The sequence below is a fragment of the Oreochromis aureus genome, linkage group 13 (assembly GCF_013358895.1).
Source record: "Oreochromis aureus strain Israel breed Guangdong linkage group 13, ZZ_aureus, whole genome shotgun sequence".
In the NCBI taxonomy this organism is placed as follows: Eukaryota; Metazoa; Chordata; class Actinopteri; order Cichliformes; family Cichlidae; genus Oreochromis; species Oreochromis aureus.
The window spans coordinates 17232881-17248054 of NC_052954.1; the positions used below are offsets into that span (position 1 = coordinate 17232881).

The 15174-nt window shown below is 37.8% G+C and overlaps 1 protein-coding gene and 1 non-coding gene across 2 annotated transcripts in view; one reads left to right on the forward strand and one right to left on the reverse strand.

The window, feature by feature from the left end:
* LOC116335146 (canalicular multispecific organic anion transporter 1-like) overlaps positions 1 to 7165 on the forward strand; it is a 146562-nt gene extending 139397 nt beyond the window's left edge. The window contains exons 28-32 of the mRNA XM_039621455.1: positions 2349 to 2492; positions 3459 to 3617; positions 3705 to 3871; positions 4088 to 4282; positions 6517 to 7165. Of these exons, the coding sequence (XP_039477389.1) occupies positions 2349 to 2492; positions 3459 to 3617; positions 3705 to 3871; positions 4088 to 4282; positions 6517 to 6646 (795 nt within the window). The 3' untranslated portion in view covers positions 6647 to 7165. The remainder of the gene's footprint in view (positions 1 to 2348; positions 2493 to 3458; positions 3618 to 3704; positions 3872 to 4087; positions 4283 to 6516) is intronic.
* Positions 7166 to 8092: 927 nt separating this feature from the next.
* Positions 8093 to 8186, reverse strand: trnai-uau. The gene is made up of 2 exons: positions 8149 to 8186; positions 8093 to 8128 (listed from the first exon to the last, which is right to left on the reverse strand). It is a non-coding gene; the product is annotated as a tRNA-Ile (tRNA).
* Between the last annotated feature and the right edge of the window lie 6988 nt (positions 8187 to 15174).

Here is a 15174-nt window from a genome sequence, read left to right on the forward strand (position 1 = left end):
CTCTCTCTTTTTTTTTTTTTTTTTTTTTTTTTTTTTTCGGTCATGTTATGTTTAACTGTCAAAGGTTTGTTACAAACTGTGAAACACATCGTGCAGACTTCTGGATGTTAGAAGAAAACTAATACTGCTCATGAATGAGACTAAAGGCAGGAAGGTGTCCTTTAAAACTAAACATGTTAATAGGACCTCCCTATTTATATCGTAGTTTATGATATAGCACGTGTATTTCAGTAATAGCCTACTGATTTCAGCAGCTCACATGGGCGTTATCTGTGATACTCCTTAACTATAATTTATCCAAGTTAACGTCAGTTAACCATTCAGACAGTTCTTTTGCAATGAAAACATAAACACCCATGCTGCGTAATGTTTACATTATAGCTGCTTATGCAGTAACCATGGTAACCACGGACTCTGAGCGGCTGGATCGACGGAGGTCAGACAACAATTTTACATGTATGATCTTAAAACAGGACACAGCCAATATCCGTGCTGGCCTCATATCAAATGTGACCGCAGACTGAGTCTATGTTTGATGTTTGCTTTATATCTAATCTTCCTCTCAAACATTTAAACAGCAGCGAGTCTGCAGCTGAGGGAATACAAACTCAAATTGTCGGAACAGGTTCGATCGTGGATTCATTTGGTAATTTATTAAATGTATAACTGTTAGTCTAATCTGCTGCTGAGTCTCTTACACTGATGAAAATGCAGATAACACAGATCACGAACACCTGTTCAACCAATCACTTTCATTCCACTTTGATCTGCGACAAACTGACGGTTCATCTCTGTTACAGTGTTGCGTTAGACTGCTATAATTTTGTGTTCTTTATGCTGTAGATTTTCACGTCTCTGGAATAGTTGGCAGTATTAAGGATGCTTTTCTGTAAAATCATATTGATATGACCCATGACATATTCGTAGATGACAGTTAGATAGTCAGCTGGGAAACTCTGTGTTAACTCAGAGATCTGAAGATATCGTGGAGAGATGCTGATCTTGCTCCGTGGTGTACAGGTCACCCTCATGATTAATATTCACAATAAAAATATTAGCCGAACATCATGAAGTCTGTATGTGTTTCATAGTGTAGAACAACCTTTGTACAGTTAAAGCCAGCAGTTACTACATGACGGAAACACCAACGTTTTCTCTTTTATGCGTTTATACGCATGTCACGCTGATTACTGAACAGAAACCCAAACATCAGCTGTTAATCGAATTTATTTGCTCTCTCTCCTCCTTAAACATGTTTTTAATGTTAGTTATAATTCAGAATTGGCGACTGAAACACGTGGGACACATACGAACATCAGGAAATAACACCCGATAAATATAACCTCAGTAAAATAAATCAGTGTCAGCGGGGTTATTACAGCTGTGTACCGGGGCCTGCGCTTTGTCGGCGGTAACAACAGCTCGATTGCTTGCGGGCGAGCGGGTCTATCCCACGCTTTGCCGTGAGACTGGGCAGACATCTCCGAAATCATCGAAGCACTTTTGCAAAGAGGCTGTATCTTGACAAACCGATCAGACATATGAAGATTAAACCACTACATTCTCAGCTAAAAAATATTAAAACGGTATTTGGTGACACACAAACAGGGTTTTTCAAAGTTCAGTTCTGCCGGTTGTTGTGGGCTAAAAACAATGGCCACCAGGCCAAAGCAATGGTTTTGAGTCGATCAGCGTTAACCCCGCCCCTGAGTTTGATGGGTGAGGCTGACAGATAAAATTAATTCATGATGAGAGCCAGGCGCCAGGACTGCCAAAATGAAATAAATAAATATATCATGAAATAATTAATTAAATGTGTCAATAATTAATTAAAATGTGAAATACATAAATAATTAATTAAATGTGTCAATAATTAATTAATTAAATGTGTCAATAATTAATTAAAATGTGAAATACATAAATAATTAATTAAATGTGTCAATAATTAATTAATTACATGTGTCATAACTATGTATTTAATTAATTAATTCCCATTTTAATTAATTATTGCCACATTTAATTAATTATTTAATGGTGTATTTAAGTAATTCATTATGGCAGTCCTGGCGTTCCATAGGTTTATTGTAACTCTGACACTTCAACAGGAATCTAATAAGCTTGGGTGCGACATCAACTGCAATGTTTCCTCACTGTACAGTAACTTTTATTCCCAGCTACTGTTTCTCCACTGTTTCTTTACATATAACTGATAACAGTTCAGATAATTGCCAAACAAACAAGATTGGTTTGAATATTAATGCACGACATATTCAAGAGCTATCTTAGCTCAATTTGACAACTTTTGTACTTTATTACACATGTGTTCTGCTTTTGCTTTTTTGTTACAGGGTAACTGGGTAACTGACACTCGACCACCACAGATGTGGCCAGAGGCAGGAAGAGTGCAATTTGAGAACTACAAAGTGCGTTACAGACCTGAATTGGATTTAGTGCTGCATGGAATCACTTGTGACATTGACAGCACTGAGAAGGTGTGTGTGTGTGTGTGTGTGTGTGTGTGTGTGTGTGTGTGTGTGTGCTAGAGAAAAAGAGTCAATATGTATAAAGTTAAGAGTTTTACTGTATCTGTTATAATGTTCACATAAGATACAAAAGCATATACTGGTTTTCATGGTGGGGGGGGGGGGTTCTCCCTCATTGAAAAATCCATAATATATTAAGGTCCCACTATTTTTTTTTAATTTAAAAGGTTAACCATTAACAACTTGTGTAAGTTTGCTGTGCCAAGATTGGTCAATTGTGTCTAAAATGTAGCTTACAGACATAGACCTGAATGTCTTTTTTATTTGAGTTTAGAAAAGCTGTTTCAGTTGAAATTTTTAATTTGATATAACTTCTTGCTCTAAGACATTGACATTCTATTGCTTTGGGGGTTTTTATAGACCAATCTATTAATCATTTACTCAAAAAAGTAGTAGAGATCAATCTGTGTTTACAATAATTAGATAAAATTAAACAGTAAAAATAATGTGAACCATCAGTTTTTCTTTTAAGTTGTACATTATGTGTATTACTGTATATTATAATCAGCCATGATATGTAAACATGTAACTAGTCTATGATTAGGGTGAGATGAAACACTGACAACTTTGTAATACTGACGTCAAAGTAAAATTGAGTAAAGACTGTCTGTATTGCAACAACATAAATCATGGAATTACTACAAATAGCAGTAATGACTATAAGCACTATAAAATATCTGCTGCCTCTGAAAAATGTTACTTCTTTCTGTACCACATAACATTACTGAAATGTCTAAGATCTTTTACAAACTAAGTACAGACTGAGTATAATTGCATATTATTGCATTATTTAGTGCTATACTATTACCAGTAAATACAATTTATATCCAGAAAAAAAAATTGTCTAATATTTTTTTTTTCAAATATGCGCCAGCTGTTATTTTGATCTTATGTGTTTTCTCTCACTGCATTCAGATCGGTATTGTTGGTCGCACAGGAGCTGGGAAATCAAGTCTTACCAACTGCCTGTTTAGAATTATTGAAGCTGCTGAAGGTTGCATCCTCATTGATGATGTAGATATCGCTACAATAGGCCTGCATGACCTGAGAAACAGACTCACGATTATACCACAGGTATACACATCAATATAAACAATAACCTTGTCAAAGAATTTGATATTTCTAAAAAGTACACTGATATTTGTAATCCCGTCTGCACAGGATCCTGTTTTGTTCTCGGGGTCACTGAGGATGAACCTGGATCCATTTGACAAGTTCAGTGATGAGGAGATTTGGAGAGTGCTGGAGCTCTCTCATCTAAAGAGCTATGTATCAGGACTGCAGGAAGGATTACAGCATGAAGTGGCAGAGGGGGGAGAAAACCTCAGGTGGGTAATAAAATTAACAATACAGCCTCTGGGTATAAGTTGTATATAAGTTTAAGTTTTGTACAGTTCGTTATTCTAAACCTTATGTAATGTTCTGCAAAACATACATAAACCTTAATTTTATTTGAACACATGAGTGTCATTTGTGGTTTACTTTTTTCTTTTGCACTACAAAAACCCTCTTGAGGTATTAAGACTTTAATACGATCTTCCCAGTGTTGGGCAGAGGCAGCTGCTGTGTCTGGCTCGAGCACTCCTGAGAAAGTCACGTATCTTAATTCTGGATGAAGCCACGGCAGCTGTTGACCTGGAGACAGACAACCTGATTCAGAACACCATCCGCAAAGAGTTCTCAGACTGCACAGTCCTTACCATCGCCCACCGCCTGCACAGTATCATGGACAGCTCTAGGTGAGTTATAGCTTTTCCCTTAACATTTTTGGATGATGTGCGCTACCTTATTTTATTTCTTTTAGGGTCAAATTTCTTTCCTTTTCCAACCCTTCCTTGTCATGCACATAAGTTATGTGCATGACAAGGAATCAACCACAATTAATTTGGCTTTTAACACATTGTAATTCCTCAAAATTTGACTGTATCTATTTCCAGCATACAGAAAATGAGAAACATTGTGCAGTAAATAAACCCACTATGTAGTACCAATGACTGTATGAATGATCTGATCAAACATACATAATATGTCAGAGTGGTATTTGACAAAATAATCTAAACTCAAGGTTCACTGACTCCTTTTTCTTGACTTGGACTTTACCTTACCCAGAATTTCTATATTTTGCCTAAGAGAGGCCAGATGAAGAGTGATTCTGGCTGTTGTTTGTGCTTATGCACCAAAGTAGCTGGGAAGGGTGCTCCATCTGGTCACTACACCATGCTACTAAGAGGCTTTAATGCTCATGTAGGCTAATCGGAACCCAAAAGGTGTTCTGTTATTAGACTTCTGTGCAAATCACATGTTGTCCATAACAAACACTAGATTTAAACAAAGTATGTCCATTAGTACACATGGAACCAGGACACCCCAGGTCCCATGTTGGTTATCAATTTCTTAAGCATATCATCAGATCTGCAGCTATATTCTGAACACTTAAGAGAAGAGAAGAGCTGAGCTCTCAGCTGATCACTACCTGGATCAAGTAAAGGGTTATGATGCAGGACAATCCTGACGTCGGAGGCCCCGTTCGGAGGCCCCCGAGTGCTGTCAAAGCTCTCCACTTCTGGCAGAGCTTTGACAGCACTGTGAGGGAGGCTGACGACATTGAGTCCGAATGAACCATGTTCTGCACCTGCATTTTTGAGGCTCGTGCATGGAGCTGTGGTTGGAGGAGGGTTGGTGCGTGTTGTGGTGGTAATCCCCAAAGCAAATGGTAGAAACCAGAGGTGAAGGGAGTTATCAAGCTGAACTGAGCTAACTGATAGATGGCGGCAGGCCAAGCGAAACATAGCTAGCTGAAGCAAAAACTCAAAAACCCTCAGACAACCCTCAGGGGTGGAGTGCCCTACTCATACGGTGTATAGTGTGAGTGTGATGCTACTGACTTCAACTGAGGATATATTCGGGCAGTAGAAGGAATACTTTGTAACCCTCTGTAATCCCACTATCATGCAGTCTGAAATGGAGGGGGATGACTTGTTCATCACTAGGGATGAGGTCACTGAGGTAGTTAAACAATTCCTTGGTGGCAGGATCGATAGACTGAATGAGTTCTTTAAGGCCCCGGATGTTGTAGTGCTAACGTGGTTTACACATCTCTGCAAGGTTACGTGGAGCTCTGGGGCAGTGCCTCTAGACAGGGAGAATCGGGTGGTGTTTCCCAACTTTAGGAAGGGGGACCAGTATGTGTACTCCAGCTAAAGGGAGGTCACAGTCCTCAGCCTCACCAGGAAGGTCTATGCCAGGGTACTGGAAACAAGAGTTCATAATTCCCTTGGATCTTTGGATTCAGGATAACCAATGTGGTTTTCGTCCTGTTTGGGAAACAGTGGACCAGATCTTTATTCTGTAGTCCTGTCAGTTAACAGCGAAGTGTGAAGTGGTGTGAATGTACCACTCCAAGTCTGTGCTTAGCCTAGGCCAGAGAAGAGTGGCTCCCAGAATGAAAAGTATACATTTCTCTGGGTGTTGTTCACAAGTGAAGTGAGAAACTTACAGATGGATTGGGGGTGATGCTGCAGTGATGTAGATGCTACTTAGGTCTGTAGTAGTGAAAAGAGAGCTTTGCTTTAAAGCGAACCTGTCGATTTAGCAGTCAGTCTATGTCTCCAACCTCACCTATGGTCATGAGTCTTTGGGTAGTCACCAAAAGAATGAAATCGTGTCTACAAGTGGTGGAAATTAGCTTTCTCTTAAGGGTGGCTGGGCTCTCTCTTTGAGATAGGATGAAGAGTACAGTCATTGGAGAGGGGCTCCGAGTACTGCTGCTACACCTCCACATCAAAAGGAGGGAGCCCCAAAGTAGATCCAGCACATCCTGGAGAGATCATGTCTCTCAGCTGGCCTGGGAATGCTTTGGTGTTCCTCAGATAAGTTGGAGGAGGTGGCTGGGGAACCAAAGCATTCCCTTATGCTAGACAGTATGGACATTGCTCATTGGATTACTATTAAAGTCTGTGCTTCTTTCCAACAGGGTAATGGTGCTTGATGCTGGAAGAATAGTGGAATTTGATTCGCTGAACAACTTGCTTGAAAAAGAAGGTCATTTCTACACCATGGCAAAGGACGCTGGGATAACACTAGAAAGCAGCACGCATTTATAACTTTTGTGGGATTAAAGAAATTATTTTACTGTTACTATTCATAACTATCATCATTACCATTGCATTAATAACATAATCTACAGCATTGATATTGCATTCAGATGTTTAAACATATTGGCACCCAATTAGCCTAGAGACACACACACACACACACACCGTAGGTAAACTCATTTATAGGTGAAAGTTTAATCATATTTTGCTTGCAACTGCAAAATTGTGCCTGCATAAGCGACAGTGTGCCTTAAGACGTGCTGCTGATGTTCCAGAAGATAAGCGAGCGTCTGGCAGCAACAGGAAACACCTGGCTTCGAGACGAAGAAAATGTTCTTTTCTAACTGTGTCAAAAGTTGCTAACAGAATATTTGTGGTTTTGAAAATGCATGTGTTGTACCTGCTTGACGTAGGAGGGGGCGTCATAAATCATACCCTGATGCTTTAAAACGGCTGCTTGTGTATTATTGGGCGGAGATCTACAGCTGGTGTGTGCAGTGTACATCTCCCCACGCATGTGTTTCATTAAAATCGTTGTTTGACCAACTCTTCTGGACCATCGTTGTTTTTGGTTCCCAGCCTCAATATTTGAACCCCTTAACACTTTGTACTTGTTTTATATATGATTTATCTCCAACAATTTCAGGTTTCAGGTTCCATAAAATGTACTAATTGTGTTGTGAGATTGTTTTTTGTTGCTGTTGGAAAACAAAAAAACACACAAAAAATGAAAAATACAAAACAAAAGTGTAATGTCAGTGTAAGGTGTGATTACAGGAGGTTGAGGGTCATATAAAAACTAGTCTGGGCTTCTTTTGCAGTTGTTGTAGCATATGTTGGGTAACACTCTATACAGGGGTGGGAAACTGATTTTCCCAAGGGACCACATAAGAAACAGGCTCTGATGGGGATGGCTGTTGTGAAGGGAAGCAGACCTAGTTTCTCATGTGGCCGCTTTAAAAAATTAATTGGCCACCCTTGCTCTATCCTGTACTGGTTGCAAACTCCCTTCTACAATTTTTTAGATTTTTACTTTGAAATTCCTTTAATTTCATGCCAAAATTAATTGTCATTCCATTATGTTTTGATTAATAACATAATAATAGTGCTATTTACACATGCTGAGTGCATGAAGAGTGTAATATTTTCCTTTTTTTTTATTACAGTGTAATTTTGCATGCAAAAGCATATATGACCTACTGCTGTAATTAAGTGATATGAGACAATATATTGAGGAGAGTGGCAAAGGGGATCAGAAGAGTTGTTTGCACAAGACAACAAAGCAGGGGAATTGGAATACATGTGTCTCTAAAATATGAAGAAACTATACTTGATGTATATTTAGTGATCCATTTATCTGCCTTTAGTTATTTTTGTTTTGTTGCACTTTATTCTAATTAATGGGGTTTTTCAGCATGTAGAATAGGATAGCACTTCACAAAATTGTGGAAAGACTGCTCCAGGTGAGGTTTGAACTCACAACCTCGGCATTGCTCTGCAATGTACTGTCATATAAGTACCGCGCGCTAACCGATTGCGCCACTGGAGCTCATGAATGCTTTTCCATATTGAATTAAAAACATACTTTTTGTACATTGAATGTTTTGTGGCTATTCTACACACACTATTTTACATGAAGCAGCTGTTTTTAGCCACTGATAAATTTCTACTAGTCAGTCTTGTGACCATCTGGGAATGTGTGTGTGTTTCATAAGAGAGGGAGATGGAGGAAGCGAGAAAGACGGTAAGTGAGCAAGAGGCAGAGAGAAAGAATAAGACTCACTGAGGGAAGGAGGGACCAAAGACTTGTTTTTTTGCCTGTGAAGCCTGCTGCCAGTCTTCAACCTGCATCTTCTCCCTAGAAGGTGAGTCTATATACTACTCATCAAATAGCCTTTACCTTTCTGAGACTTTCTGTTGCATATTATAGCTCTAAAATACTCATTAGTTTGGTTTTAAATGATATATTAGCTTATTGGTCATATTACAGGTTGTAAAGAGCATGTATGTCAGCTTCATATTTAACTGAAAAGATGTGTTTGACATAATTACAGTATACTTTAAATGTTTCTAATCTGTATATTTTTAGAATATTGACCTTTACAGCAATTGTTTCTTAGTTAAAGTGTTTTATCAGCATTACTTAATTAATTTATCCATTTATGAATGCCTTACAATTTCCTAATGTTAAGCTTCTTTTTATCTTCAGTGTCTTTTATACAGATTTTGTAGGTGACGGTAGACTTTTATGGATTTCAATGTGATTTTTTTAAAGGAAATTACATTATTATTATTATTATTATTTTGCAATTGAAAGAAAGCTATTAAGCTGGCTTCTCCAATTATATGCACACAATCCCTCCCTCTCTTCTTATTATTTGGCAAACACATTCTACCACTTTGTTTATTTAAGCTGAAGAAAAAAAAAAGAAAACTCTGATTTCGTCTGCTGTTTTAGCCTCTCCACCACCCCCATCATCTATCTGTGGCTTCAGGTGATTTATCTGTGGCATCACTTCCCAATTTTATGTATAACATTTTGCAGGGAGTGATGAGTGAGAAACTACACAAAACTGTAATTACATGGTTTGCTGCAATAACTCAAGCATCAGCTATTTCACTGACAATAATTCTGAAACATAATTAAAATGTAAAAATAAAAAAGTGTCCCAGCTGCAGATTTATTCCTTCCTTTCTTAAAGCAAAGTCAGTAAAGACCTTTTTAGAGAGACGAGTACAAAAATGCCTTTTATTTGTATATTTGATATTATGGAAATAATAAATATTCCAGGATTTGTTTAAAAAAAAGGCTTATTGAACAAAATGACATACAACCTGAATACCAATAAGCATTTCTAATGACTGTTCTAATGATTGAATGATTGTGCATTTATGTAACTATGTATGCATGTATTTATTTATTTCTTTAATGTCTGAGAATAAAAAAAAAAAATTAAAAAAAATGAGACATTATGGAAATTAAACGCATTTTCTTTTTGGTACGCTTACCCCAGCTTAGTCGTGGAATTTACGAATCATTTCTCTATAAAATCTCTCTAGTACGTTCCTGCTGCTTCACTATGAACTTCTCAGAGGAGATTTCATTTCTCTTCAGCTGTAACGTCAGCCCAAGTGCGACACCACAACTCGACATTAGCGTCACCAAAAGTGAGCCGCTGAGAATTGCTGTCCCCATGACCATCTTCTACAGCATCATCTTCTTGTTTGGAGTATGAGTATTACATTTACTGGATACATCATCATGCAGCCCAAGGCTATTAAATTGCAATGCACAATGTTGAATGTAATAATTATAATAAAACTAAAGCAGCATCACTAACCCACGCTACTAGTCATGAAGAGCTAATATTATGCAGTGTTTCACACTGTACAGCACATAATTTTCCCCCCAAATGCTCTGCAGGTCTTATTTAACGGTGTAAGCATACTGACCCTTCTCATGGATGCCCACATGAAAGTCAGTGCCATTCGTTTCTACCTTCTCAGCCTGGTTATATCAGGTAGGCACTGTTACCATTTTCAAGAAACTCTATTGACAGCATTAAACTAAAATCATTAAGCGAAATTAATTTTTTCTATGTATCTGCATTTACTGTCCAAAATTCAAATTGATAAAAAATATCACCAGAAACAAACAATTAGTGCCAGCCCAACAATCAAGTTTCAGTCTAATGCAAAATATGATACATACATGTTCTTAATGCCTTTATAATGCTTTGAGTAAACCAGCAGCAGATGTTCTTAATGTCTTTATTATTCATGCTATTTTTTAAGTGGGTTTCATTTTAAGTCTTACCTTAAATTATTTAGGGATTTTACTCTTCTTTACTGTAAGGCACATTGACTGCATTTTTATGTGTGAAGTGTCATGTCAATAAAGTTATTTAAGTAGCAAGAATTCTTCAAACATTATTTAATAATAATAATTTTACATTATTAAAAAATGTATGTGTGATATTAAAAATTAAAAACACTGGCATTGTTGTTATTTAGCAATGATTGAGTCTTAAAAGTTAAAAAAAACAACAACATCATTTTAATTTTACGCTATTGTATATTTATTTAATAAATTTGCTAAAATATATTAAAATTTGACTGAATTCAGTATCATCCAGCTTGGATAACAGGAAACCCATCTCTGTCCAAATTTGCTAATTAACTTACTTGTATTAAATTTTAGACATTCTGCAGCTCTTGACCATCCCAGTAACATTGTATCGGTATTACTGGGAGAGCTACCCATGGCGTCTGGGTCAAGCAGTGTGCAAGGTCTACTTCATGATCCGCCAGTTGTACTGTGCCACCACAAGCTGGGTTATCGTCACCTTCACCACTGAACGCTATGCAGCCATTTGCCACACCATGTGGTCTGTCACCAGCCTCCAGGTTGAGTACTTGGACAACCAAAATACAGTGTCTTATGTCAGGTAGTTTTCTGCTGTAAAATAGAATATTGAAAAAAAGTAAAATCATTAGAATTATTGATCAACTGTACTTAGAGTTGATTAACTTTAAAATTTTGTTTATATATCAATGGAAAGTAAAGCATGTATCCAGCAGGATAATAAATAAAATACGTAGAGAAAGAACAACATACTGAATAAGTTTACTGTTGCCATCTCTATTTTTGTATCATGTAAAGAAGAGTTAATAAACGAATTTTCCTTCCCTTTTCTTGTCTTTTTAAAAGAAGTCTCGAGTGCCGTGCCTTTTGTCAGTATGGATGATTTCTCTGGTCTCTGCTGTCCCTTTTGCACTGGTCTATGACCAGGCACGCGCTTGCATCCTGGACTATACAGCTACCACTCAAGAAGATGCCTTCCAAGTTTCTACCATGTGTGAGATGACAGAGCCAGATCCTGCTCATATCTACAAAGGCGCCTTACTTCTGAGAGCCGGGTTCTTCTTTCTGGTGAGACGAGTACCATTTAACAGGCTATGTTTTTGTGTCGGCGTAAAGCAAAGGGACCTAACACGCCTCTCCAACAACAGGTCCCACTAGTGTCCATCTTTACTCTTTATATGCTCATCCTGCACTACCTGAGGAAAAATAGCCATCAAAGGACAAACATGGGTCTTATGCCACAGGATCCAGAAGGAAGACGAGCAATCAAGTGTCACCAGAATGGGAAACTGCTTGTAAATGAAAAGAGAGCTCTAAAACTAATGGGTGAGTGATAAAAAAGTTTAAAATCCTGTGACTGCTTTGAAGGACACATACCAGGTCAATCTATAAAGCAGTGGCTTCAGTAATGGCAGAAGAGTACAGGACACTGCTCTTCTTTATCTAATCAATGAAACAATCATAAACAGCCTTGCTGTCCTGCATTTACTCCAGTTTATATGCAAATGAATTACATTAGTGTACTATCAAAAATCATTTCAGAATGTTGAATTATCAAGACTCTCTCTGTTCTGCTTTTCAGGTGCAGTCGTGGTGGCTTTTTTTGTTTGCAACTTTCCTGATATCGCCTCATCACTTATGCAGGTTTACGTGGTTGTGTGGTCCGACACGGTCCTTTCCATTTACACAATCTTGAAATCGTATTTGTCCCTCCCACTGTGGTATATCAACGGTGCTTTGGACCCCCTGTTGTTCTGTATTTCCTCCCGCACATTTCGCAGGGCGTGCTGGAGAACCCTGGGTAAGCTCAGACCTCACTGCTACTGGACATATGGGCTCATGTCTTGGCTGAGACAGAGGTCTACAGAAGAAGCAAACGTGACAGCCAGAGAGAGGATTGATGGTAAATTCTGTGAAGAAAAATGTGAAAAGAAATTTCAATATAGTGGCTAAAAATCAGATCAGAGGAATGGATGTGATGGTGATAAACATGAAAGCCTCTTTTCAGTATGAGCTGCACTGATAAGCACTCTGAATTCTGTGCTATACTCTTTCATGCTATTGTATCACTGCGTCCTTTCATTTTTTTCTCTTGTTCAAGGTTTTCTAAGTCTTTTTGTAGATATGGTAAAATGTTTGACTCTTTCTACAGTACATGTGGAATTCACATTTTCAGAGTCCTTTTCGTGTAGCTACAGAAGAAAATGATTTTACAGCAACTGGTGTAAAGCTCACGTTGTGGTGTGCAGTCTTACATTTGTGTATAAAATTAGAACACAGCATTTGCAAAGGATTACCAAACACGATATTTATGAGTCTGTTGTTATAAAGAAGTTTCAAATACATGTTGAATAAGATTAATATTGAAGTTTGTTACAGGTGTGACATATTCATTTTTCAACATGGAGAAGATTCATGCGCTTGTATGCATAGCTGATGCTGCACTTGACTTTAACTGTTTTTTTGGTTTTTTTAAGAAAAGGTAACTCCCTGAATGAGTCATACATGTGCTGCTTTCCGGCATCGCTGATTACACATGATTATGTGTTTTCTTCTCAGAAAACTGTTTAAAACTGGCTTGACTATTCCTACATTTTAAACATAAGTCAATTTGTCTGTAAATTTCACAATACGCAGGATATTTTCAAACTATATTTCAGACCTTTGAGACCCTTGTTGTATGTTTAATGCTTTATAAATATATGTTTTTGTCAAATATGTTTATGTTTTATTCTTTGGAGCACACAAGTCAAGTTTGTGTTGCCAAGACAACCAAACACCAGGAGACCTGGCTTGACTGAGACCTCGCCGATCAGCATTCTATAAATATAGACTCACTGAAGTATAACCTGTGGATGTATTATGTTCCTGGACACAGCATGATGTTGATTTATATGACATTTTAGTGCACAAAGGTTCCATTTAGTCATGATACACTTTTTCTTTGGATTTGGCTGCTTTTTCACTTATTTTCAGTTTAGCCCTTGTACCCGACCATTTTTAGAGGAATGTTTTCTTCTTTGTTAAACCACTTAGTACAGACATATGAATCACAAAAAGGTACCTATATTAAGAGATGAATCAGCGTTGTATCATCAGATAACAGACAACCAAGCAAAGAACTGAATTTAGGTTCTATCTTTAGGCAGATGAGAAAAATACTTTATTTTTATATCAATTTTTAAAAACACACAATTACTTTTTAGTCTTATATTCATTTTTGCATACATACTCCTATACACGTGTATTAGAAGAACAAAATGCCACAGATAATGGCCCAAAAAAATCAGAGAAAGGGTAAGCTATAGAAATAAGTTTTCAATAGTCTTTTAAATTAAACTGGTTTAATAGGATGAAGGAGGCTGTTCCAGAGCTTAGGTGCCAAAACCTCAACGTCTGGTGTTAAAATAACTGGCTACCCCAATCAGATGATTGGAGAGACTGGCTGAAGTTATAAGGTCTCATTAGCTCTGCTATATACACAGGAGCCTGTACACGTAAGGCTTGTATTAACAACAAATTTACTTATTAAGTAGTTAGGAAGTGTACAAAAACTGTGCTGTAAGAGGATTGTTTTTAAAAGTTTCTATTTATTTTTTTAAGAAGTTTGCAAAACTGTGTCCAAAAAAATAAAGCGTATTTGTCCAAATAAATACAGTGTATGCCAAACCTGTAACCTACATACTTTGAATTGCTGTATGTATTTTAGATGTATCAAAATGTTATACTACTTTCCAGGTTTAGTAACTGTATAGTCTTTGATCCATGTTAACATTACAAACATCTGGTTACTCTAACAACAGATGCACAGAAACATAACATCAAATGAACATCAGAAGGACAAAGCCACATATACCCAGATGATTAAGGGGCACTTCTTGCCCCTTAATCGCACACACTTGCAAAAGGCATTAGGTGCATCACAGACTAAAACACTAAATGTGTACAATGCCCCAGCAACCCATCTCTGTCTAAGGATCTTAATAATTTCTGCACCCACCTCAAGAACTCCATCACCTGCTACATCTGCACCAGACTCACCCTTACACCAGGTGAGCTACCCAACACTGTGACCTCAGCAGAAGTGAGGCAGGTCCTGCAGAGGACTGACTCCATAACACTCCATAACACTGCAGGCCCCGACAATATTCCTGGATAGGCACTGACAGATTGTGAACATAAACTGTCAGAGGTGTTGACTGACATCCTGAACACTTCTCTCTCACAGGCAACAGTACAGGCCTGTCTTAAGACTGCCACTATTATTCAAAAAGTCCACAGTGACAGCCCTGAATAACTATTGACCAGTGTTCCTCACACTGACTGTCATGAAGTGTCTTGAAAGAATGGTTATGTCCCATGTAAAGAACTCCACTGATGTCACTGTGGACCTGTACCAGTATGATGCCATCTCATCAGTGGTTCAAATGAACCACTTATTTTTCAGCCCTGAAACACCTGGAAAATAAGGATTTGTATTTATATGTGCTTTTCCTGGATTCCACTACCTTCGACACAATCCACAGACTGTGGTGCAAAAACTCTCAACACTAGGTGTGAGTTCCTCCCTCTGCAAACAGGTCCTGACTTCTTAACCAGCAGGACACAGTTCAAAAATGTAATTTCACATCATTACCATGTGCTCGAATTAAATAAAAATATCTTTAATCCT